This window comes from Amia ocellicauda, chromosome 13 (genome assembly GCF_036373705.1).
Source record: "Amia ocellicauda isolate fAmiCal2 chromosome 13, fAmiCal2.hap1, whole genome shotgun sequence".
Lineage (NCBI taxonomy): Eukaryota > Metazoa > Chordata > Actinopteri > Amiiformes > Amiidae > Amia > Amia ocellicauda.
In genome coordinates, this window is record NC_089862.1 from 13,425,060 (window position 1) to 13,450,761 (window position 25,702).

The 25,702-nt window shown below is 42.2% G+C and overlaps 1 protein-coding gene across 12 annotated transcripts in view; it reads left to right on the plus strand.

The window, feature by feature from the left end:
- Positions 1–25,702, plus strand: part of fryl (furry homolog, like) — a 129,977-nt gene that overhangs the window by 97,613 nt on the left and 6,662 nt on the right. For 6 of the 12 annotated variants that reach the window (XM_066719950.1, XM_066719941.1, XM_066719943.1 and 3 more), the window contains 30 exons: positions 156–310; positions 424–523; positions 694–862; positions 1,126–1,394; positions 2,061–2,201; positions 2,303–2,471; positions 3,031–3,118; positions 3,308–3,420; positions 3,661–3,811; positions 3,890–4,008; positions 4,118–4,303; positions 5,479–5,680; positions 5,953–6,074; positions 6,577–6,764; positions 7,464–7,558; positions 7,849–8,453; positions 8,922–9,019; positions 11,215–11,385; positions 11,695–11,835; positions 13,731–13,931; positions 14,099–14,260; positions 14,375–14,449; positions 14,630–14,806; positions 16,418–16,618; positions 18,010–18,183; positions 20,553–20,815; positions 21,933–22,140; positions 23,049–23,198; positions 23,304–23,402; positions 25,403–25,471. In XM_066719950.1, coding sequence (XP_066576047.1) covers positions 156–310; positions 424–523; positions 694–862; positions 1,126–1,394; positions 2,061–2,201; positions 2,303–2,471; positions 3,031–3,118; positions 3,308–3,420; positions 3,661–3,811; positions 3,890–4,008; positions 4,118–4,303; positions 5,479–5,680; positions 5,953–6,074; positions 6,577–6,764; positions 7,464–7,558; positions 7,849–8,453; positions 8,922–9,019; positions 11,215–11,385; positions 11,695–11,835; positions 13,731–13,931; positions 14,099–14,260; positions 14,375–14,449; positions 14,630–14,806; positions 16,418–16,618; positions 18,010–18,183; positions 20,553–20,815; positions 21,933–22,140; positions 23,049–23,198; positions 23,304–23,402; positions 25,403–25,471 — 5,061 coding nt within the window. Of the gene's footprint in view, positions 1–155; positions 311–423; positions 524–693; positions 863–1,125; positions 1,395–2,060; positions 2,202–2,302; positions 2,472–3,030; positions 3,119–3,307; positions 3,421–3,660; positions 3,812–3,889; positions 4,009–4,117; positions 4,304–5,478; positions 5,681–5,952; positions 6,075–6,576; positions 6,765–7,463; positions 7,559–7,848; positions 8,454–8,921; positions 9,020–11,214; positions 11,386–11,694; positions 11,836–13,730; positions 13,932–14,098; positions 14,261–14,374; positions 14,450–14,629; positions 14,807–16,417; positions 16,619–18,009; positions 18,721–20,552; positions 20,816–21,932; positions 22,141–23,048; positions 23,199–23,303; positions 23,403–25,402; positions 25,472–25,702 lie in introns of those variants that run through there. The other 6 variants (XM_066719942.1, XM_066719944.1, XM_066719952.1 and 3 more) reach the window with 3 other exon arrangements.

Here is a 25,702-nt window from a genome sequence, read left to right on the forward strand (position 1 = left end):
AGGTTTGCCTTCACTGTACAACAGCGCCATCAAGTGTCAGATCATAATTGGTGTACAAGAGACCTGAGGGGAAACATTCGAAATGGGTTCTAAAAGTATCACTGTAATCCATGCACTGTATCTGCAGTCACTTGTACATGTGTTTGTCTTTGCAGGTCCATCATCTGGGTTGTGAGGCTGTCATGCTGCTGCTGGAGCTCAACCCAGACCAGAGCAATCTCATGTACTGGGCTGTGGATCGCTGTTACACTGGGTCCAGGCGTGTGGCTGCAGGCTGCTTTAAAGCTATTGCCAATGTGTTTCATAACAGGTATTGACTTCAAGGCCTCATACACCACGTGCGTGCGTGCGTGTGTGTGTGTGTGTGTGTGCGAGAAACAGAATTATTTCATGAGAATTTTAACTTTAAAATGTCTCTTCTAGGGAATACCAGTTTGACACAGTGATCCTCCTCAACCTGATCCTCTTTAAAGCAGCTGATTCGTCCCGAGATATCTATGAAGTGGCAATGCAACTACTCCAGGTTCGTTTCTCATTTACCCCAGCTTCTGTCCAATTCAAGTGAAGGAAAAATATATCACAAAATATATCACAAATGGACTGTTTGACATTACAGTACTGAACTTAACGTGTCTCTTGCATAGTCAGTCCTCCTGTGTGTAATCATTGCTTACGTATGGCTCTTTGCCTCAGATCCTGGAGCCCAAGCTGTTCCGCTACGCCCACAAACTGGAGATCCAGAGGCATGATGGGATACTGAGTCCCCCCTCCCCGTTGCCACATCTCTACTCTGTCTCTTACTATCAGCTGTCGGAGGAGCTGGCCAGGACCTACCCTGAGCTCACCCTGCCCATCTTCTCAGGTACTGCAGTGCCCTTAGCAAACTTGTCCATGCCTGTGGCACTATGCCAGCCCTTCTCTTCTCTTCATTTAGTTACTATTGATGCATGTATTGATGAATGCATCTAGAACCTGATATCAGAACCTTGGAAGGTAGTTGGGTTCTTATTATTGCAACTTATTCAGCTCGTTCTTGTTAAGCAACAGTTGAGCAGGACTCTGTATTTTGTGTCCCTGCTTCAACGTACCCTGCTCTCCCCTCTTTGTCAACCCTGCTTCCTGAAGAGGTGAGCCAGAGAATCCAGACCGCGCACCCCGGTGGCCGGCAGGTCATGCTGCACTACCTGCTGCCCTGGATGAACAACATCGAGCTGGTGGACTTCAAATCCTCCACCCGGCGGCAGGAGGAGCCACAGACCGGGGAGGAGGAAGAGGACGACATGAAGGACAGGGAGATGATGGTGAACAGCCGGCGCTGGCTGCGGGGCGAAGGCTGGGGCTCCCCACACGCCACCACTATGGTGCTCAACAACCTCATGTTCATGACCGCCAAGGTGAGTGCTGCCAGATTGAAATGAGGGGTAGAGATGATGCTATAAATGGTCTAGTAGTTACATTTAGGTTCTGTAGAGTAGTTTTGGTAAAGAACGCACTAAAAGTTTAGTTTTCCATTTCCACTGTAAATTAAGTTTGGTCTGCACTACAGTTAGGGTTAGAGTCCCATCGAACTTGAACTGGCTTTTCGGTTAGCGATGATATTCTACTAACCTTTGGGTTTTGGGTCTTGCTGGGGTTCCAGTGTGGCGCACTGGCCTGGAAGCACTGCAGCAATAAAATATTTAGAGGCCATAATCTTTTAATCACAATAAAGTACTGTAATATATATGCCGTTTTTGGCATTAGCTTTATGGTCGCTTTTAGTGGCTGCAGATCAAACACAAGCAGAACTCAGTCATGCATTTCAGGGGTTTTAGATCTCTGTCTCAGACCCAGGCTTTTACCAGAATAAATTGAGAAGTATGGAGATTTATCCTTTATTCACTTTAAGGAACCAAGACTAAGGAGAAAAATATGCATTATATACTGAGAAACAATAGCGTGTCAGTGAAGAAATAAATCACTCAAGAGGTCATGGTTTGCATGCATTTTTTTTTTGTCTGTTCTCCACACCTGCACATGTTCATTTAAGTGGTAAACGTTGTGCATGTTTCTTTCTGCAGTATGGTGATGAGTTTGCCTGGTCGGAGATTGAAAATGTATGGACCACACTTGCAGACAGCTGGCCAAAGAATCTCAAAATTATTCTGCACTTTTTAATCAGCATGTCTGGAGTGAACAGTGAACCCAGCCTCTTGCCATACGTAAGTACCCCACTGTTCTCCTGTGTGTTCTTGGATGTATCAGAAGACCCTGTGCTGGAGAACTTTGTGTTCCAGTGGCTCATTGTTGGCCGGTGTTGCAGGTGAAGAAGGTGGTGGTGTATCTGGGCCGAGACAAGACCATGCAGCTGTTGGAGGAGCTGGTGTCCGAACTGGGGCTCACCGACCCGGTCTGCTCTGCGGTCACCCACATGGACAACCCCCCGTACTACCGCATCACCTCCAGCTACAAGATCCCCTCTGTTACCTCAGGTAGGTCTTAAAACCAAATAAAGAACAAGATAGAAGCCAATCTATAGGGGACTGCCGCATGGAGAGCCTACAGGCAAAGCTAATTAAAATGCAGGAATACGTTGAGAGACTTGAATACAGCAGAAAACAAAATCCGAAATGTAGAAAAATCAAATTAACTCTTAGTAGAGAGAGCCTTTGTCACTGAATGTGCTTCCCTACATTGTGGCTGCTAAAGTGCACTTAATAATTCAAGGTTATTAGAGCAAGGTTATTTTTCTACCTGATTTATTGTTTTCCGTTAATCACTGTGAAATCAATCGCACGGCTGTTCTATGAGCGTTGCACAAGTCCTGTTTTGAGTTGCATTGCACAAGTCCGTTTATTTCTCAGTTCTATAAGAAGGGATTTAGAAAATATTTATTGGGATCAAATGCAATGGCTCAAGGGCTACAGAGATCAGTTAACATTTTCATTCCTGAGGCATAGTACGTTCCTTTATTGAAGTTTTAAAATCTATTGATAAGTCACTGTGTCTGTTTCGCCGCTCCAGCTCACAATTATACTTTTCTCCCTGCAGGAACAACTTCAAGTAGCAATACAATGGTGGCTGCAGCTGAAGGGCATCATGAAGCCAAGATGATGAAAGACAGCAACATGGAAGACAAGTGAGTTCCATCAGTTCCTGTAGAACAGTGTTCCTTAACAGACATGGGGATAATTGTCATTAATGGGTTTTCTTCAGCCATGCAGAGAATTTGACTAGCCGATTTGATCAGAGTACAATTTTGTATATCCTCTGTGATCTATACATGTATAAATAGAAACATCCTTGTTCTCTAATGCATCCTCCACAGCTATACCCACCTGGATATCTACAGCGGTCTGAACAGTAATCTGAACCGACAGCATCACCGACTGGAGTCGCGCTACAGCAGCAGCTCCGGGGGATCCTATGAAGAGGAGAAGAGTAAGCAGAGCTCTCCTTAACATTGGCCATCCACTGCCTGCATAGATATGAAAACACAAAAACTAAGCTTATAGAGCTGCTTGAAGCCAACTGACAGAATAAGATTTGTGGAAGTGATGAGATGAGGCTGTTGAGGGAAATTGTGCTTCAAACTGGAAAAACTGCTTTCGAGTTACTGTTTCAAAATGTGTCCGTCTATCTAAAACTAAAGATTGAGACGTGCATGTACATGTTTTCCAGGTGACTCCATGCCTCTCTATGCCAACTGGCGGCTGAAGGTGATGGAGCACAACAGCCCGGAGGCCCTGCCCTTCCCCCCCACTGGAGGCTGCTGGTCTCCCCTGGTGGACTACCTGCCTGAGACCAACAACCCTGGAATCCCGCTGCACAGGTAACCAAGGCCTCCGTCTGCACGGCAGCACTGTCCTCTCTGCCTCCAGGTTCATTGCCTTTCTCATCAACATATCAGTGTTGTGTTTTCCAGATGTAACATTGCTGTTATCCTCCTGACTGACCTGATAGTGGACCACGGGGTGAAGGTGGAGTGGAGCGGCTATCTGCACCTGCTGCTGCATGCCATCTTCATAGGTAAGCCTGGGAACCAAATGTACTCCTTATTATAAGAGAGCATTTTCTCAGCCAGGAGATGTCTTGAAATGAATGGCTCAGTGTTTGACAGTTTGATCTCCTCCCCTAGGCTTCGATCATCAGCATCCAGAGGTGTACGAGCACTGCAAGAGACTGCTCCTGCACCTGCTCGTTGTCCAAGGAACCAACAGCAGTGTCCAGTCACTGGCATCCGTGCTTCTGCGCAACAGGGAGTTCAACGAGCCCAGAGTGCTCACAGTCAAGCAGGCCGTGCACGTGGAGTATAACTTCACTGGTGAGTGATGGGCAGTGCTAAGCATTTAGCCATGCGCTTACCAAAATTACACTGCCCCCCCCCCCCCCCCAAATGTCATACATTTTGTTAGCTTTTGTAAAAGAGGATTCACTTTCTTGGTGCCGTTTTCCAAAAGGTTGACTTTCTGAATATTCGGACACATTTTCAAAAAAGCATGTGAACATACTCTATCAGACTTATTCTCCTGCACATGGAGTATGCATAGATGCAATTTTGGAGTTGTGCAGCTGTGTGCTGTGTCAGATGTATACCAGCAGGTGGAAGCATTGCAGCACTGTGGCTCTTCATTGTGGCATGGGGGACCAAACAGGCCGTAATACATCAGTTTGTGTATGTGCTATATTGGTTTGTGTGTGTACCTTATCGGTTGTTCATGTTACTCACGTGGGTGGGGCAGGAAGTCATGGTTAAGTCTTTCAGAAATGTGTTGCTTTAGGACAAAGCTCGCACTGCTGCTTCCTCCTTGATTTCCCTTCATCCCTAGTCCTGCCCCGCCCACTTGAGTCACGTGAACACCCGATAGGATACACACGCAAACCAATATAGTATGCATGCAATCCAATGTATTACGGCCTGTTTGGCCTCCATATTGTGGATTAGTTGGCAAGTTCACTTTGGGTATAAATTACCCAAATAAAAAGAATGGATATCAAATTCTAAACTTAACCTAGAATTTTGTTTTAGTTTAGAATTTAGAATTCAGAATTTGGTTCTAAATTCTAATTGCACAGAGTACACAAAACTAAAGTTTGTAAATATAAAAACGTGACCCTTTACAGCAAAACTGAAATGTCAATTTACCTTATTTGTAATTTACTGTAATCAGAAATTCAATATTCTCCAGTCTTCTGATTTGATGTAATCTAGTGATTTAGCCATATATTTTTTTTTGGGGGGGTGGGGGTAAAACATAAGCAAGGCTTGCATTCTGCATTTTTCCAGTCTGGGTTTACTTCCAGGTGGAAAAAGGCATGTTTTAAAAGGCCCTAAAATATTATAAACTGGTTCAGGAAAATAAACAACTACGTTGATCCATGGCAATTTCCCCACTCACTGATACTGAAATTTTGTGATCTGTCTAAAGCCACAACATCAGAAAGACTTCTGTAGGGATTCTGTAGAGTCCTTACTGACCTGTGTTTGTGTTTCTCCAGGTGTTTATGACTTTGTGACCGATTACCAGCCTTCCCCCATGACTGACTCAGGCCTCAGCTCAAGTTCTACCTCTTCTAGCATCAGCTTAGGAACCACCAGCACTGCTCTCCCTCACCTGGCCGCCTCGCTGCTCAACGAGGTGGACCTGACTGCAGAGCAGGACGAGAAAGTCAAGGCGCTCATAGAGTTTGTCACCTCAAGGTCAGAGGGGGTCTTCCTCTGGGGCTTGTGTTGAGTGTCAGACAAGGAGTTTGCTTAAAAATGCTTGATTTAAAAATGGCCATTTTCTGTTGTACTTCGTGTTCGACTAATGAAATATGATCTTATTACTCATTTAGTTTCCTGTGTCTATTTTATAATGACTATTAGCCCAGGGAAAAGTTAACATAGGGCACAGTAGAACGATGCAGATCTTAATTCTCACTGCAAGCTTGAAGACATTTCTCATTGTGTTTTCTCTTCCTCACCCGCAGGAAGCGTGGGCCTCTGTGGAACCACGAGGATGTCTCACCCAAGAACCCCAACATTAAAAGTGCTGAGCAACTGACCGTGTTTCTGCGACACGTGGTGGGAGTGTTTAAACAGTCGCCATCAGGTAACATGTCTGTGACATTTAGACAGAATTATAGAAGACAAAAGATATTGCTTGGTATGAAACCGAAGTTGTCTTGATTACATCAATGCTAGCTAAGATTAAAACCGTTTGTTCAATCTTCAGTTACTCGATCTCTGTCTACCGTGGGAAAGTGATGAAGTCTTAGTGGGTGCTTGGACACAGACCGACATGTTTCTGAGCTTGTCTGCCATTAAAGACCTCTTTCTCCAATGGCACATTATTTTGGGGACTTCTGGCTAATGAAGACCTGCCTCTTGTATGCTTTTCATTCCTCAGGTTACACTTGTGTTCAGTTTTGTAAAGATACTTTAGTGTTTAAGATGGGTTTTTTGGGTGCTATATGGGCATAATTTGCTGCAGCTCAAAAGCAGCGAACATCAGGTAGGCCTCTGAGGGGCAGCAAAGCCATGAGTCTGGCTGGAGCTCACTGATTGCTCGATAAAGGAGCTCAAGTGGCCTGTGTGTCTCGTGCCATTTGCAGGGTACCAGCTGGAGCAGCTCCTCAGCGAAGTGGCTCTGCAGACCGCTCTGTCCTGCTCCTCGCGCCACTATGCCGGCCGCTCCTTCCAGATATTCCGGGCTCTGAAGCAGCCCCTCACCGCCAGCACCCTGTCAGACATCCTCTCCCGGCTGGTGGAGACGGTGGGAGACCCCGGAGAAGAAGCTCAGGTGAGGCTGTCTTCAAAACACACACGATTCACAAAACTCTCAGGCAGCAGTAAAGCCACTTGACACAGACCCTGTAATCCTGAGGCACTGAACAAGGACAGACCAACACTTCTGTATTTATCACTTATAGCTGCCATGAGTGTACATAATATGATGCATCTCTAGGGCACCAAGTGTGTCTGCAAATTAAATCTGTAGTTTTTCACATCTTTTAGCCCTGGGGGGGTCTCCTTGAAAAGCTTAAAAAAAAAAAAAAAATCTCCCATAAACATTGACACTTGGCATGTGTCTTTTCTGAACCAGAATTTAAAATGATCTGTCAAGATAAGCTTGACTACAGAGACTTTCAGTGGGTCCTTTGTGTAAATTTCATTTTATTCTGCACAGCTGTAGCAGACTGGTTTTACTGACTTAACCCCGTTGATAGATGATGACAGTTTTTCCTTGAATTGGTTCCCAACCCCCCCAGCATCCTGTATTGTTCCTAACAGTACAATACTTTAGGGTAACAGAGAAGGGACTATTAAGACTAGAAGCATAACTTAAGGTTGCTAGCACTTTCAACACATGTTGGTTTGTTGCTGGATTCTAGTGAATAACAATCCCTTTCCTTACACCAACCGCATTAGCATTTAGTTATCCCCTGTCTAGAATGTTGTCCGAATCTCTTATTGTTTGTTTTCATTACTTGTTTTGTAGGGCTTTGTGATTGAACTGCTGCTTACCTTGGAGTCAGGCATCGACACCCTTGCTGACACTATGAAGAGTTACGACCTGTTGACTGCACTTTCTCAGTAAGAGCACTGCTGCCAATTTATTTTGTTGTTCTGAGCAATAAGAACAGGGCATGCACACTGATAAATACATATAAAGGAAGAATGTTGATGTATTCTGAACTTTTCAGTTGGATTTGATACTTTTTCTAATTATCATTTGAAGTATATATAAACAGTAGCAATGCATATGTAGAGGAAATGTAATGATTGTATGCATTCTTGACACACACAAACCCATTGATGCAGTTCAATTGTAGTTTTTTGTGGATTAAGTTTTACCGAGTGTGCTTTGTTGTGTTGTGATACAGAGGTACATACCACGATCCTTTGCTGGGAACGAAGTTTGCCGCCAATCGGAAGAGCACCGGCCAGCTGAACCTGAGCACTAGCCCCATGAGCAGTGGGCTTTTCCACAGCCACTACAGCCACGCGCGGAGCAACTCGCTCAGGGCCAGCCTCATGGGGGACCGCAAGGGCGACCGGCGCCGCAGCAACACACTGGATATTATAGACGGCCGAATGAGCCACGGCAGTCTGGCAAGGACTAGAAGCCTCTCCTCTCTGCGGGAGGGAGGGGTCTATGATGTGCAGCCGACCATTGACCCCTGTAACCTGATGGCTACCATCTTCTGGATCGCTGCCTCCTTGCTGGAGTCGGACTACGAGTTCGAGTACCTCCTGGCCCTGCGGCTCCTGAACAAGCTGCTGAGCCAGCTGCCCCTGGACAAGGCGGAGAGCCGGGAGAAGATCGAGAAGGTGCAGAGCAAGCTCAAGTGGTATAACTTCCCGGGCCTGCAGCAGCTCTTCCTCAAGGGCTTCACCTCAGCTTCCACCCAAGAGCTGACCATCCACCTGCTGAGTAAACTCATCAGCATCTCCAGGCACACCCTGGTGGACCCCTCGCAGGTGGCGGGTAAGCTGACCCACACACGCTGATATTTATTGATGCTGATGTTTAGAAGATGAATCTGTTATAATGTCCATTTATCCCAATGGAAACAGCCTTGGGATGTAGAGTTCCATTGCTGATCTCTAAAATCTGCATTCATAGTTCCTGTCAGCATAGTTCTTCATGACATTTTCCATTAGCACTGCATTTGAGAACTAAAACGGGCAACTGCACTTAAATTAATTAAACAAATAAATTAAAATTATAATCTCATAGCAACAATCCATCTATAGTATTTCATAGTGAGATGCTTTCTGTTTCCTTAAGTAAGAAAAAACATAAATGTACCATTGATGCAGACAATTATTCACCCATAGCCATTTCAAGTGAGATGTGTCTTCAAAGTATTGAATTGCAGACTGGAATAATAGTGTATTCTGTAGTGAAGATGTTTTTGTTTTACTATTAATAATTTGTTTTCTCAAATTACAGGTTTCCCATTAAATATCCTCTGCCTTCTGCCTCATCTCATACAACATTTTGATAACCCTACCCATTTCTGTAAAGAAACTGCTGATAAAATTGCCAAGGTAAGACTTGCATTGAAATAGCTACACTTGCAGCTTGTTGAATTTAAACTTGGGCTGCAGCTATCGATTTATTATGATAATCAATTATTCTATACATAAAACGATCAATTATTTGAATAATCACAACATTAAATTATCAATGCATTCTCATGGGGTCCTGGTGCCAACATGGCATCCTATTCTTGAGTTCACCGAACTTTGTAAATACAGGGCTCTGATTACTGGTGGGGAAAAAAAAAAATCACAGCATGGGCTTGCCCTGAGAAGGACAAGAAACAACTATAATGATAATGATTTAATGCCAGATATTGCTTTAAAATCTAAATATAAGATGATAGAAATGCAAAAAATATATATATATATATGATTTATTACCCCTTTATGCTACTATGTGTACTAAATATTCATGTTCAGAGGGGATAAGAGATAAGTACAAGGTTGTTTTCTTATGTTTGAACAAAGAATGCAACTGCATTTTTATATTATACTTTATAATAAATAAACTTTTGTAATAAAAACCATAAACAATATACTAAAATGAAAATAAATATTAAACAATACACTGAAACACTAATAATACGCAATACACTGGAACTCATATGACATGAAGCAATACACTGAAACGCAAATGAAGATAATGCACTGAAATGCTATAAAACAATGAACTGTAATTATCAATTAAAACTCAATCTTTCAAAACCTGTGCCATCAGCGGCTTGTTCTGTACAATGTTTTGAAATGTTCAACAATAAGCTTGGAAGGATGGGCTAGAAATGCGCTACAGGGCTTCACGCAGCATTGTGATGGAGCTGCTTCATTGCCTTCTATTCAGCACTATTTTCTGAACATCTCTCACTACAGCACTGTATAGCTCTTGCTAAAAAAAACTACATAAACTACAACTAATAATAAAACTAGCAATAATAATGTAAAACTATTTCTATACTTGTAAAAGTTGAATGGATTGCCACAATAGACGGAAGATTTCTAGACGTGCACAGGTACATGGAGGCTCTGAACAATATGCGATTGGATAAAAACATGGCATGATCGAGGTCCCGGCTTTCAATTCACATTCTACAGGATCAACACTGGCTTTGGGAATGACATGGAACTACATGGTACTGAGGGCTTTCATATGAAGTGCGTGTGTACACCATGGTATTGAAGAGGTTAAATGCTCAGCCCTGTTGTCCTCCATAGCACTCAAGTCATTCAAAAGTCTATAACTAAAATTCTACGTACATTTTAATATGTCTGAAACATGCACGTAATCCACGTGTCCTCCATCGTGGAGTACGTATGTGGAATATCCCACATGGTGGCTACAACATAACTTTCCAGCTTAAATCAATTATTTTTTTCAATGCTGTGATTGCCGGAGGCACAAGCTTTGGTGAGAGAGCCAATTGATTTTAACTGGGACATTATTTACCAATTGCGTCTACATGCGCCATGACTGAAGACAGGTGTAGGCTTACGTGCATGTTTAGGTATGTCAAATTTGTCTAATTTTGGATATAGACTTTTGCATATATTAGCATGAGAGAAAAGCTTACATTGGAGGCAAGCACAGCAAATACAACAGTTTCATAATTAACACCACAATTGCCCTATTAACTAGCAATGTTGCAAGAACTTACCATGTGTTTCTCAAGCTCAAGCTTGTTGTGCTTGATGTGCTCTTTTGGAAAGCTAATTCTGATTCACACAGTCCACAAAGCACTGTACACTTATCACTCTCTCTTATAAATACACCCACAGTTTCGATGCTTTCGCCCAAGTTTTGTTTTTCGTGCGGTGGCTGGCTGCGACATGTGGGTTCAGACATTTTTCCAGTGAGGTGCATACAGGTGGATGACAAACCAAGTGATGCATTATTGCCACCTACTGCTGTTTGGAATGAAACCGTTGTTCTCACACAGAGCTAGAAATATGGGCCAAGGATATTTGGCAAAATTGCTCAGATCAAGGGTATTAATAAGAACGGCTAAGATCGTAGCTAAATGACTATTCAACGGCTGAAAAAGAAGTCAACGTATTTTACTAGTCGAATAAGTTGACTAAGTAGACTGATCATTGCAGCCCCAATATAAACACACAAAAAACTTGAAATTATTTTTATTTTTACTTTGTAATAATTTCAAGTATTGTCTGTTAAACACGGACTAAATCTCAGCTGATTTTTCTCCCAGGTCTGTGCAGAAGAGAAGTCGGCTACTCTGTCCAACCTGGCCCATATGATGAGTTTGTACAGCACGCACAGCTACTCCCGGGACTGTTCCAACTGGATCAATGTGGTGTGCCGTTACCTCCACGATTCATTCTCCGAGATCACCTTCAACCTGGTCACTTATCTTGCTGAGGTAATGTATTGTCCTCTGGGGGCTTTGAGCTGCTGAGTGTTCATTTACTTAATGTATGTGAAACAAGATGGAATAGACATGGAAACTCATATTGTGTAAGTGAAGATGAATGTGTGGGAGAGATTATAACCTATGTTATGTGTATTTGCTCTTGAGATCCCTGGAAATGGGTCATTATTGATCCTTGTGGGAAAGGTCAGTCACATTATGTGCTGTTCATTATATTATTTTATTAATTGTGCAAATGGGGTTGTATAGGTGGAGTATCACCATGCATGTATCCGAGATCTCCTCTTCATTGTCTTTCAGCTCTTGGAGAAGGGCCTGGCCAGCATGCAGCAGTCCCTGCTGCAGATCATCTACAGCCTCCTGAGTCACATTGAGCTCTCCACTGCTCCAGTCAAGCAGTTCAACTTGGAAATCATGAAAATTATTGGGAAATACGTGCAGGTGAGGCATAGCGGGACTCAGTGTTGCAGCAGAAACAGACCTCCTTTCAAAACCATTTTTCACCGTTCATTCTGTTCAAAGATAAACCTTTCTCCTGATGCATAGAAGTTGATGGTATCAAATTTACACAAGATCCATTGTACCCCACCACGCAAACAGAAGAATCACTACCGGGTTATAGGTGCACAGGTTAGACTTATTTCAAAGACGTTGAACCCATTCCACACAGTACAAGCTGTAGCCAGAAAATGTAATATTTGTACATCTTAATATTTTTAATACTTTAATTCTGTATGTACCTCTGCAAATGTAGTCAAATACAATATGGAATACCCAGCATTACAAAAGTAACTGCAGCTGTTTACACATCCTATGGCTCCATCAGTTACACAATCAGAGCCTCACTTCTGTATTTCTCTGTGCTGTGTTGGTGTAACATTTAGAGGAAGAACATGCAGTTTATTTACTGTATTCTTCAATTACTACATCCTTTTCAACAATAGATAATAAAAAGTCGCCAGGTAAAAATGTATCCACTTATTTGGAATATCTAACTTGGGATAATTTCAATATGTCTATGTCTATGTCTACAACATCTGAGTGTCCACTCAGCAGTACAGGAAGGAGACCATTGAGTCATTTCTGCTGGCTGCCTTTCACTTCTGAGGAATTGTATTTGAAATGAGATTATCCTAATCCGTAAAAAAATATGCTTTGGCTTTTATATAAGCCATTTACAAGACAGAGCCCCAGGATACACTCAGCTATATTTTGTAAGGGTGATTTGTAAGGGTGATTTTTAAAATACCTGAATTTCTTGAGATCTTTTTTTCCTCCCTACTGTGCCTTAGGCTAATACTGCACTAAAATGCTTTGCCATTTGTATAAGGGATCTGCTCTGCTTCTGTGTGTATATGTATTTATATTAATGCAGTTCAAGGGCTCAAATCTTAATTAAATGTGAAGGGAAGTGTGGTGAGGGCAGAATTATTGATAGCTGAGCACTCTGGTTATTGTGCTCTAGTCAGGGGACGACTGACAGAGTTTTATGATTCAATACTGCCTTCATTTTTATGCAGGGCTGTCCTTGGTTTCTCGGTTATCATCCAGGGAGGTTTAACCCTGGGAGGACTTGCCTTTCCTTTTACTCTGATTGAATTTAGCTGTCATGTAGCCAGCACGTCTCACTGGGAATAATAAAGCGGCCAGTTTGATGGAAGGCAGGACAGTGGTAGGCCTTTGTTGTCAGAGCCCAGGATGGTACTCGTGAACTGCGGAGAAGGAGGCATTTCATACATGAGGGGGCACCCCCGCCTGCAGGGGCAAGCCGAGCTGTCAGTGGTGTCGGATATCAGCCTCACAATGTTTACATGTTAGAACGAGGCGTGGGGAAATCGAAGCCATTTATTTAACTACATCTCTGCTGGCAGTGCATGAAGGAACTGGAGCAAAGTTTTGAGAAGCACAGAGCACTGGGGCACAAGGTTAGGGCAGGGAGGCTGGTTTCAGGTCCGAGGTTTCAGCACCACTGTAATTAATATGCTTTTGTAGCCTAAAATGTCTGCTGCTGGAGACAATAGCTGATTATCTATCTACCTGTCAGAAAACAAAAACAAAGTGAATTATATGATTTTTTTTTTTACATTGCCTTTAGTTTGACATCTAGGAAAAATGTTCATGAAACTTTTACTTTTCCCAGAAGATCCACACGTGCATGACTAATATCAAGCAACTATAATGTCAGTCTTGTGGTTGGAGAAACTGTTTGCTATACAGCATGAAAGTGTTTTGTGTGCTGCAGTTGTCTACGATCCCAGACATGCAGTGGCAGACAGTTCCTAATGGTCAAAGCAAAGCACTGATGCATTCCTCATAATCTCAACTGTGTTCCCCAGAGTCCGTACTGGAAGGAGGCCCAGAACATCCTGAAGCTGGTGGTGTCTCGCTCAGCCAGCCTGGTGGTTCCAGACGAGGTGCACCGCTCCTACAGTGGAGAGTCCTCGGGCTCCCCCGAGATCGCCTTCACTCGCATCTTCAACAGCTCGTCCAAAGAGCTGCCCGGGAAGACCCTGGACTTCCACTTCGACATCTCCGAGGTACTGGCAAATGTGCTTGAACCCTGCATCTCATTTCAGAAAGATTGCATGAAAAATTGAGTTTGGGGGAAAAAAAAAAAAAAAAAATGTTTATGGGGCATAATTAATGGTATCCACAAAGACCAGACTCAGACTGCCTATAGACTGTTGTCCTTGTCATGTTTCAGACGCCCATCATAGGGCACAAGTATGGAGACCAGCACACTGCTGCTGGGAGGAACGGGAAGCCTAAAGTGATTGCTGTGACGAGAAGCACCTCATCCACTTCCTCAGGGTCCAACTCCAACGCCCTGGTGCCTGTCAGCTGGAAAAGGCCTCAGCTCTCTCAGGTGATCATGTTTCATTCAGGGTTTTCCTGGCAGCCGGTGGCCATGCATTTAACAACAGTCTTCTGAGCGCTGTATTGATGTTTAACCCTTGTCCTGACCCCTCTTGTGTTTCAGAGGAGAACCAGAGAAAAGCTGATGAACGTCCTTTCCTTGTGTGGCCCAGAATCTGGTCTTCCAAAAAACCCTTCTGTAAGTTTTTTTTCTTCTAAATTGTTGTGGTTTTATTTATTTATTTTATTTATAAATAATAATATTCTTCAAAAAAGCTTGACTTATTTATTATGCAAATTGACCAGAATATTTCAGAACTGTGCCCTTCTGTGTATTGCTCTTCACTAGTTTCCTTCCCTCATGTTCCATTGCTCTCAGGTGGTGTTTTCCTCTAACGAGGACTTGGACGCAGGCGACCAGCAGACTAGCCTTATCTCCACCACGGAGGAGGCCATCCGTGAGGAGGACAACGCAGTGGAGGACACCAGCAGCGAGCAGCAGTTTGGGGTCTTCAAAGACTTTGATTTCCTCGATGTGGAGCTTGAAGATGCAGAGGTGAGATGTGGCCTCACAGTGGCAAGGGGCAGGCCTGAGCCCAGCACATGGCAGGGTGTGAAGGAGAGACTCTGGGTAAGCCTGGACATGAGCACACCCCTGCTGTGTTTGCTTCATACTCTCCCAGAGCACAGAAAGGCACAGAGCTCTTTGTGTCAGTCTGCAAAAGTTATACTGTTTGAAATTGAAACATGTCACTGCCCACTCAGGTTCCTCACCTCAGTCCTGCAGAACACCTCTGTGATTAACTTGACCCTGCAGATTCATAGAAGGAATGGTCCACTATTCCTTTGACCTATTACCAACATTTGTGGAAAGTGGGCCTAATTTGCAGCAGTCATTAAGGCCAAGGGAGGGCCAACTTCACATTTTGGACACTGAATGGTTTTCTATTGTCCCAATACTTTTGGTAATATGGTGTAGTATACATATACAGTATATACTGCAATAGAAGCTGTATGAAATGTCAAAAGTGCCCATAAAAGTCTGCTTTGTAAATGTATAGATTTTTCTGGCACAAATAGGATGGTAAATTTTGTATAGTCAGATATTCCCTTTTTTTTATCATTCACTAACTGTTTTGGTTAGTGGGTTGAAGGGATGAGAAGGTGTGGGAGTTTTCCAGTAATGAAGACATAATTGTGCACATCAGTGTTGGGTGAGGACGTTTGCCAACCGATAAAATCACCTGAAAGAACTGGTGTTCTCATGTGACAATCAAAGTGTAGCCATGTGGACAGTGCCTGAAGATAGAAGAGGCCTTGCCGCATCTTTGTTTGTCTGCATCAGCCCAAGTTTCAATGGAATCTAACAGCGTCTTCCTTGTTCTGCTGTCACTGTTTCTATTCTTTCTAATTCACTTGTCTCTTTCCTTTTTTTTTTTGGCTAACCAGGAGCTGCAGGTAAGTTGCAGCCTGGTGCAGTGCATTGTACACTTGTCATTCCCACTTCATCGGCCGAGTGTCAGTCATGGGTTATAGATCTGCCTGCAGATGTGAACTCCGGCACTCAAAAGTGTTACAAAACAACTAAATCAATTAATTAAAATGTAGTAAATGTTGATTGTTCCCTCCCACCACTACTTTGTGATTGTTCTGCTTTTTTGTTCCTTGTTGCGCATCGCATCTCTATAGTTGGGCTGAAAGAATGTTCGCTCTGCCATGCAAGCAGAACATTCTTGTGTGTAGCGTTTTTAATTTATTTGCCATTTTCATTCACCTTGCATGTCTGTGTTGTATATTTAAAAATGTTTAAATCTGAATTCAAATGGTAATAGTTCAGTTTTAGTTATGAGTTAGGTTATGACCCTTGTAGTCATTCTAAATCCCTTATTTAAAGTATATAATTTACAACAGAAACCCTTAGTGGGCAACCACATTGCTTCTCCAGGGTTCCACATACGCCTGAAAAGAGGCCAGGTTACATTTTGTCTCCAACTCCTCCTCAAGAGCCTGTCTACAGTGTTTAAGAAATGCAGTTCATATTCATCAGGCATTACACAGATGGTCATCAAGTTCCTCTGATTGAAACGGTTTTCAGAGAAAGCACTGAATTAGTGAATGATCGCTGCTGAAGTGTCTTAAATACAATGTGTGTGTTTGGTGACTTTAGGGAGAGAGCATGGACAACTTCAACTGGGGCGTGCGCAGGCGGTCCCTGGACAGCATTGACAAAGGAGACACGCCGTCCCTGCAGGAGTGTCAGTACTCGGGCAGCACGCCCAGCCTCAACCTCACCAACCAGGAGGACACGGACGAGTCATCGGAGGAGGAGGTACTGACTGCTAGCCAGATACTATCCCGCTCACATATAGTAAGTCACTGTTCTCTTGTCGGGGCTCGCATGCCCTCCCTGCATGGTGTGTGTAGTGACCCTGAATGGACGGGCCTAGCTGCTTGCTTCTGCATTTACTGGACCTTTGAAAATCAAGACCTACACTTTTTTTTTTTTTTTTTTTTTTTTTTTTTTAATAATTAATAGCGTTCTAGGTAAGTTACATCCTAACTTGTTCTGGGATCTTCAAACTTTAAATTGGTTCAGGTTTTTAGTTAAACCAATCCTAATCCGTGTGCATCTGACTCCCTCTGAGAGCCCAGGGAGGAATGAGCTACTCTCCCCCTACAGGGAAGAGGTGTCCACTTCTGGAACTAACCTGTCCACAGTTTTTGTTTTTTAATACTGTTGCATGAATGCACTTGATTATACCTGGAGGCTTTTGTAGCAAATAAGCACTGGAACTTCTCTGCTAGTTCATCTGTTACAAATCATATTAATAGTCCAATAACACATGTGCAGAAGAGCATGCCTGAAGTAACTGCAACAAGACAAATAAACTTAGTATTAATACTTAATATTAACAGCATGATCCTGTATCAGTTTTCTCATCTTTTCTATCTTGAAATCACCTGTATTTCTTTAACTCTACTAACACAACAGAAAATGCAACTTGTATAGAAAGATCAACATGATTAAGAGAAACAATAACCGCAGCTTCTTGGAGTTTGCCTTTGACTTTCTCTTTCTTCCTACTTGCTTCATAATGCATCTTGGCAACAGTGAAATCTTTCTTTTTAACATTATATGCAATGTGTGGCTGGAAAAGGTGGTTGTAATGCCGATCTATATTATAACTCTGCTGCTGTGTAGCAAATGTCAACCTAAATTGCAGAACTGTGTAAACTGTATCAGTATCTAAAGCATTTTACCACAGTGCCACGATAATCTGGGTTATAAAAGCAGTTAAAATAGACCTGTACAAATCCAGGACCTTCCGATTCAGAAAGATGTGGTTTTATCATAAAATCCTCTGTGTTGAAACTGATTCAAATGCTTACCTTGTTGGTTCAGATGAAAAAGAATCATCTTAATTGACAGCATTTCATTTGTTTCAAGTCAGTGAAAGATGTATATGGTGATTGCAAACTTCCACTCAAACAATTGTTTTTGAGAGAGAATGGTAGTTTAATCTGCTTACTATGTATGGGCTATTTCATTTAGTGTGTGTTTGTGTATACATCTATACATCTAGATCCAATTTGCAATTTCAGAACATAATGCTAGTTATGACCGAACCTGTAATTTTGCAGATGGCATCATCCTTTACTGCAGTGTTCGCTACTGTACCCGTGTATTCTTGTCTTTGACGTGCGGTGGAGATGCTGTGTGCCGCTTCTGACAGGGCGTTTTATGTTCTCTGTCTGCAGCTGAACAGTGACTCTGCCACGGATGACGCCACATCTAATCACGTGGATTCCCTGCAGCAGTCGCAGGATTCCTCCAGCAGCGCCGTCACCGAGGAGAGCGCCCCGCCCCCCCGGGCAGACAGCCCTTCTCTGGAGCCCACTCCTCCAGATAGCACTAACAGCCAGCTGCCTGAGGTGGGACCAATTGGGAGCCATAATAAAAGCTGGTGCATGGGCTCCTTTTAGTCTTTTCTTCTGTCTCCTTTTGCTTTCTCTTGGGAGGTTTTAGTTGGCCACTTAACTTGCAAATTTCCCTTGTATTACCTTGTGGAGGGTGTGCATTTTCCCTTACTTTAAGCTGTGAAGGCACTGGGCAAAATCAGTGTGCCCTCACAGATTAAACCATAATTGTTGTTTACATTATCAGTTCTAATTTTGATTTCCCCTCTATGCCGATGGCAAGGCAGCGTTTTCTGTGTGAGCTAGTCTTGACCTGTTCAGCCGCTCTGGGGTTTGGTAGCTGGGTTCTGTTGCTCTGTTTCTTGTCTGGGCTTTGCCTGCTTGACTGCCTGCTGTGAGATTGGTAAAGCAATCGTGGGAACACACCTCAGGCCAGCTGTGCTAGCATGAAATACATTGGCCTTGGATTTAAAAAAGAAAAAAAAAAACTTACTTTGACAAAAGGCCAAAGGACCTAACCAGAAACCTTACCTCCTTGGCTGACCCTAGTCTGTAAGTATTTTTATACCCATTTTTAACTTTCATACGGCCTAAGACCCGACTGTGATTAGAATGTGAGAATCTGTTTAACCTACTAACATGCAGTGTGCTGTGATATACTAACACAAATAACTTTACAGGTGGGGGGTTTGCTGCAGATTTCCCATCAACATGTTCCTTAAATCTAACAAACTTAATGAAATGATGTTGCTAATGATAGTAATTTACTAGCTGGTATGTCTACAGTTCTATACAAAGGTTTTAATTACAGATCTGTAACGGACCCTTCAGGGGTAAGGTTCAGCCCAGCAGAAGACCGCCTCTGAGATCAGGCTGTGATGTGTTTTGGGATGTGTGGATTCACATTCACAACTATACACCTCCTTTAGCAGGTTAACATAGATCTGTTATGGGAAAAACAAACTACATATTCTCAAGAACTGAAGCACACAGGAATCATTTTTAAGGTGCACAATAAACGTTCCTACTGCCTTCTGTCTGTAGCTGTACTTCCTCCAGATGTGGTGATATCTATTACCTGGGGCTAACACCATACCCTTCTGACTCGCATACAAACTATAAACTATGTAATAATCTTAAGATCTGAACTGAATATCTGAATTAATTGGATCTGAAAAAAGGGTGAAGGAGTATTCTTTTTACCATGTTAATGTTATTGATTGAACCATCATTTAACAGGAATCTTGATGTCTGGTATTCCAATTATTGATTAATTCAGTACCATCAGATTTGGCAGTTTTTACTCAGTTTCTCTAATCTACTCATTGAAATAATGTTGTGTTGTGTGAGGACAAGTTACTTAACCCAGATTGGCACAATTGGTTTCAGAGATTTCAGTGGCATCGTTATCAGTATTCAGAAAAGTGTTTCTCACTGGAACATCTGAATCATTTTACAAATGCATTTTTCAGGTATTCCCTTTGATAGATAATGTAATTATTTGATGTATACCTTATTTAAGAGTGCCATTTTGCCTTCATGTTTGAACATCATGTTCTGTTTCAGCAGAAGGTCAGAAATGTCAGCCTTTAACAACCAAGCATTTGAGCTTTTTCTCATTCAGTTCATATGGTGGATTTAATTTATTTATGTATTGCTACCGCTTATTAATTTAAGGCAAAATGTGCTGGAAAAATAATTAATTCTGTGTAGTTGCTGTTCTGATTGTGAACCCAAGGAGAGCACTCTGACAAGCAGTAATGTAATGACTTCCAGAAATGGTTGAGATTAAAATAATCAATATTATTATTAATCTTCTTTCACTATTAGTATGTTGCCCTAAAAGCTCTGGATAATACCATACATTACAAGCAAATTGGCAGCGTGCCACAAATGCATATTCAAAATGGAGATTTTCAGTTAAAAGCCTTTTCCCAGTGTCCCCATTATTCCGGGGGCTGTATGTCACATGGAGGTTTAGTGTATGATGTTTAATAATACATACACATCTTTTCCGTTTTTTTTTTTTATTATTATTATTTATTTATTTATTTATTTAAACAAATGGACTAGATTAGAAAGTCTTCACCAGCCATTTTTGTTTTTATTAAGTTTTAAATTGTAGCTGAATTATATAGTTTCACTTTTGCAATAGAACAACTTCTGTAATATATTGCAACAATGTGCCTCTATTTTGTCAAAAGGCGTATAAACCATATTTTCCCTGTTGGAAGGGGTTGGTGAATGGTTAAGTAAACACAGCGCAAGCCAAAGTGATAGGAAGGTCATAATAAAATCCTACAAATCCCTCAGAAACGCATAACAAACTGCCAGGGTGAGGTGGTGAACTGGAGTCTTGAACATCGGATTTGTTCTCTGTACAGGATGCCAGCGGCACCGGGGGGGATGAGCTGAGCAGCAGTGTGAGTGAAGACACGGGGTTCGGCAGTGCCCCCCCACTGCCCCCCGACCCCCCGGAATTACCCGATCTCCCCGACACTCAGGACCCTCAGGACGGCCTGGAAACTGCCCCCCCGCCCCCGGACAGTCCCCCCGGCTCCATCTGCGAGGAGGACGTGACTCTGGCCCTGAAGGAGCTGGATGAGCGCTGTGAGGAGGAGGAAGCTGACTTCTCGGGCCTCTCGAGGTAACCAGCCACCGCCACCTGTCCCCAGGGTACAAGTACACCAAGTAGGACAGATTTTTATCTTTTGTAAAATATATGGATTTAGCAGGAAAAAGAACAAGGTGTGGGTTTATTTTTCTTTCAGCCCTACAGTCATTTTATGCACTGTATTATTGAGTAGAGACTAATAGTTTAATAAAGGTCACATTTAATCTGTTCGCCACCTTCGTCTGCATTCTGATTTTGCAGTCTGTATCATGGCTGGCTCATATACTGGCTGAACTCCTTGTCACCCTACCAACCAAGAAAAATAAAAGCCCAGTAGGAACATTTTTATGTCTCCTAAATAATCCTCACCTACGCAATGTTTCTTTTTTAATCGTAAAGTGTTTGATTATTGTCAAGGTGGGACGGTACAATGTAAAGGACATGAGTCATAGTGGTGGCCTCGTTGAATTAGCGTTACCGTTCTCAGTGCAACATTGATTAATGCATCAGCTAAGTAACTGTCGTAGCGTATTGATATATGATAAAGAGCACATCCCTGAGACTCTGAACCAGGGAAGAGAGCCTATTACATTGATTGCTAGTGTGAATGGCAATTCTCCAATTTATCTTCTCTCTTAAAATAGAAATTACTTTAGATAATTTATATGTAAAAAAAAAAAAAAAAAAAACCTGTACTGCAGCAGAGTAACCACTTTAGACTGCAAATGCAGATGCTGGTGACTCCCAGCCCCAGATCTCAGCCCCGTGGCCGGAGCAGGGAGATGATATCTTCCACTCTGCTCAGCACAGCCAGCTTCAAATACATTTACTCTGTCTGTTTTGTAAGGATTTTTGGGAAATTTAACCTGTAAGTATTTTGCCTCGTTATGCAATGGGGTCTAGTTTTATATTTATTTATGATCATTTAATATGAAAGGGGCTGATGGCATTCAAAAGATATACAGTACAGGATTAGGGAATGTAGTAATTTTCTCTCTAGGAATTGTTATTAAACATGCATGTGCTTGATGTGAAGAGAACAGAGCTCTGTTGTACAAGAGGATAAATGGGATAAAGCATCTTGAGAGCTCTACTCTGCTATTTGTGGAGCTGCTGTTTTAATAAGGTATTTTTTTATTTATTTTTTTAGTCAAGATGAAGGGGACCAGGAGGGATTTCCAGAAATTCAGGCCTCTCCACCACCATCACCATTTCTGTCAGCCATCTTGGCGGCATTCCAGCCAGTGTCATATGATGATGAAGAGGATGCCTGGCGATGCCACGTCAACCAGATGCTGTCAGACACGGACGGGTCCTGTGCCGTCTACACCTTCCATGTGTTCTCTCAGCTGTTTCAGGTCAGAGGCGCTACTGCATCTGAGGAAGAATCCGGTTTAGTTTAGTTTCATTTTTTAATTTTGTATTAATGCCTGTAGCTGTGACAGTTGATATTTAAATTGCTTTGGTTTGTTTGAGAAATGAACAAAATAAGCAAACTAATAAAATAAAAAAGGCTTTTGGGGCATTTCAGTAAATACTTCCCTATATTTAGCTGTATATATGGTACATGCAATAGTTAGTTTACTCTCTAGATAACACAAGCATACACAAATAGTAATGTAATAAAAATAATGGGAAGTATGTATCAATTTTTTTTAATGAGTGATATATTTAATATGATTTACTGTACAAGCTTTGTGAAACGGATTTGGTTTACAAGAAGGAGAAGAAATCGGGTATTGCATGAATGCCTTGACAAACATCTGAAGGCTCCAAAACATTCTGATACCTGCTAACAAACAGACCTTTCAACCTCCAGGAGCTGCCCTGCTCTGTGGGAATTGTACACACATGGCTCAGAGCCGTTTTAGTTAATATTTCAGTTTAGAGACTTTCATGGATTCAAGCAAAATCTGATAATTTCAGATGAGAGCTTGGCCTCTAAATGGCTCTGTCAGCAATGGCTCTCAAAACCTCTATAGTACTGCATACAAAGACCAAAAAGAGGCTGGTTTGAAATGACAGAAACATTACATAATCTGAATGGCCAGCCTGCAGATGCCAAAGGCAAACAGTGCAGGTATTTGTACATCTGAATAAGCTTTATTTAAGGAGTTAGAGCAAACATTTACAGATTAAAATGTATTTTGATGCATGATACCTATGTTTTAGGAGGTATGTTGCGAGTTTGAGACTTGAGAGCCCTTATCTGTAATGATGACATTTAAAACTTGAAATTGGAGCTCATCTCGGTCTTCAACCACAGAATATGCAGAGGAAATTTGGAGCCATAACCAACGATTCAGTGAGTTTCCTGGGGGAGAGCCTTCAGCGGATTGGGTCCAAGTTCCGGAGCTCCCTGGACGTGATGATGTCCTGCTCAGAGTGCCCCACTGTTTTCGTTGACGCTGAAACGGTGAGTGTAGTCGCTGCGGATGGCGCTCGGACACGCCAATCCCTTTATTTGTGAAAATAAATCCTATACGATTACAAAAACTCATTTGGCGGTCTTCTCTGGCAGCTGGTTTCATGTGGCCTGCTGGAGACACTGAAGTTCAGTGTTCTGGAGCTGCAAGAGCACCTGGACACGTACAACACCAAGAGAGAGGCTGCCGAACAGGTGAGACAAACGGGCCCAGTAGAGAACATCTTGGGACATTGCAATCATTTTAGGGGTTTTATCCCATGAAAAAAACAATACCATATTCAGAAAACATCTTAGTGATTTCAACTCCTTTTAATGAGGGCAAAATTACACAAGATTAACAACTTATTTTGTTTTACTATAAAGTTCTTTTAAACAAAAGATATCCTTAATTTCTTCCTGTGCTCTTTTAGTACGTTAAAAATGCTATTCCTGGCAGTGTTGGTTTAATAGCAGGCATAAATGAGCAGTCAGCTGTAGTATGTACAACACAGAGGTCTATAATTTCATTGATTTAGAGAACACCAATTACAAACAACAAGGCAGGCCAGAAATAGGGTTTCAGTTTCTCTGGGTTGTGTTCATTTTAGTGGAATTAAATTATAATTATTCTATTCTGTGAGTTAAATGATTTGTTATTATTTTAACAACTTGTTTGTCAGTCTTCAGCCTTACAGAATTTGATTGCAGATTTGTAATCCCTTAATGTGAATATCTAAGTAGCCCTTTAATCCATGTAAAGAGACAGTCCAATTAGTCACCAGTATTTTAAATTGCACTTTTTTTTTTTTTCCTGTATAAATCTATGGGCTCTTCTGGGGACCACTAGTATCATATTTTTGTCCCATTCAGCATCCTCAGGCAGTAGTTCTAGGAAGAACTATAAATATGTAATTTATAAGTTAGTTAGTTAAATAAATTAGGAGTTGTATTCCAATTTGGTTACATGAGATTTGTCAAATAAATGAGCAGCAGCAAAAATGGAAGCTGTCAGATAAAGAAGAAAAATTGCCTTTCGAACAGACCTTGGCATGCGGGGCACTAATTGAATCAGACAGCACTATCTCTGGGGGATCGGGCTCCTCCCCATTTACGCATGCAGGTCTGTCTAATTCACTAAGTACGCTGCTCTTATTAAATTTACTGCAAAGGAAATTGCATTCCACTCCCCTTTTCTGCTTCCACTGCAACCAAGGTTAAGAAAAGGCTAGTCCAACTGTGGCTTGTACAGAGAAGCAAAATGCACAGCCTGTTATTAAAATAACACTTTACACTTGGTCCCTCTCAATGGTGACGTTAAGCAATTTTTATAGAGCACTTTCATATGCTACAGGTACTAATGATAAAAACTCTGCTATACGGATATCCAGTTCGCTTGCATTTCAGCAGATAATCCCTTGCTGGAGGGGGCAAGATGAGCAAATGCATTTGCCTTTGGTGGTTTAAAGATAACGGGAATGCCTGCGTATATAGAAGTATTTGTAAGTATTCTTATTATGTTAATCCAGGCATATGATTTTTGCCCTTATTGTAGCAGTCACCGACAGTTTTTGTTGTAGCCTACTCGGAGCTCGCCGACGTCACCAACGCTCTTTTAATGTCTGCTGGTTAGAGACGCCATCCAAGGGCTACCGATCCGGTTACTGACCCATCGCAGGCATCCCGATATTTTCAAACATAGTGGTACAAAATCTGCATTGCTCTTGTAGTGTGAACGGCGCAACGACAAGTTTTCAGAAATGTGATCAGCAGCAGCCAATAAATTGTGCACTGTTTGAACCCCGTCTGTGCCACATTGTCTAGGCTCGGTGATGTTAGAATTATGATAGTCATCTAGTGTATTTCTGGCATAATGTTCACTACAGAACACTCCTCCCCACTGTCACATGATGGGACGTTGGCTCTGCTAGGCCTTGCTGGGCTTGTGCTCTGCAGGATCAAAGGACTGCCTCTGAGGCTACATTCCCAGCTTCCCAGCACAATGCTTTAAAACCTCAACAAGCTGCATCCTTCAGAAATAAAAATCAATGCAGTCGTGACACCCGTCCAAATCTGAATGGCTTAGCCCGCCCCGAAAAGTAGTTCATGTCTCCAAATCTTGCATGTCTTCAATCAGTAGAAAAGTGTGCTGCACAGGCGAAATCGATTGCGGTCCGAGAGTTTGATGCACCCCCTTGCCTGTTGTGTTCTTTCAGTGGTTAGACAACTGTAAAAGGACCTTCGGGGAGAAGGACGCTGCCCAGAGACCCAACACAGATGCCCAGGTAAGCAGAGTCCCATACATGACTTGTAGATATTTAACCCTCCCTGCTCTTGTTCAATTAAGCATATAAATGATAACAAACGCCTCGCACTCCACAGCACTGCACTGACTCTTTAGGTAGTTATTGTTTAAACTAGTGTAGGTTGAGTTGTTTTAATTGTTTTAAAACCACATTTGTTTATTTAAAACTATTTAGCATGCTAGTGATTGCCTAGGAGCTGTGGGTATACAG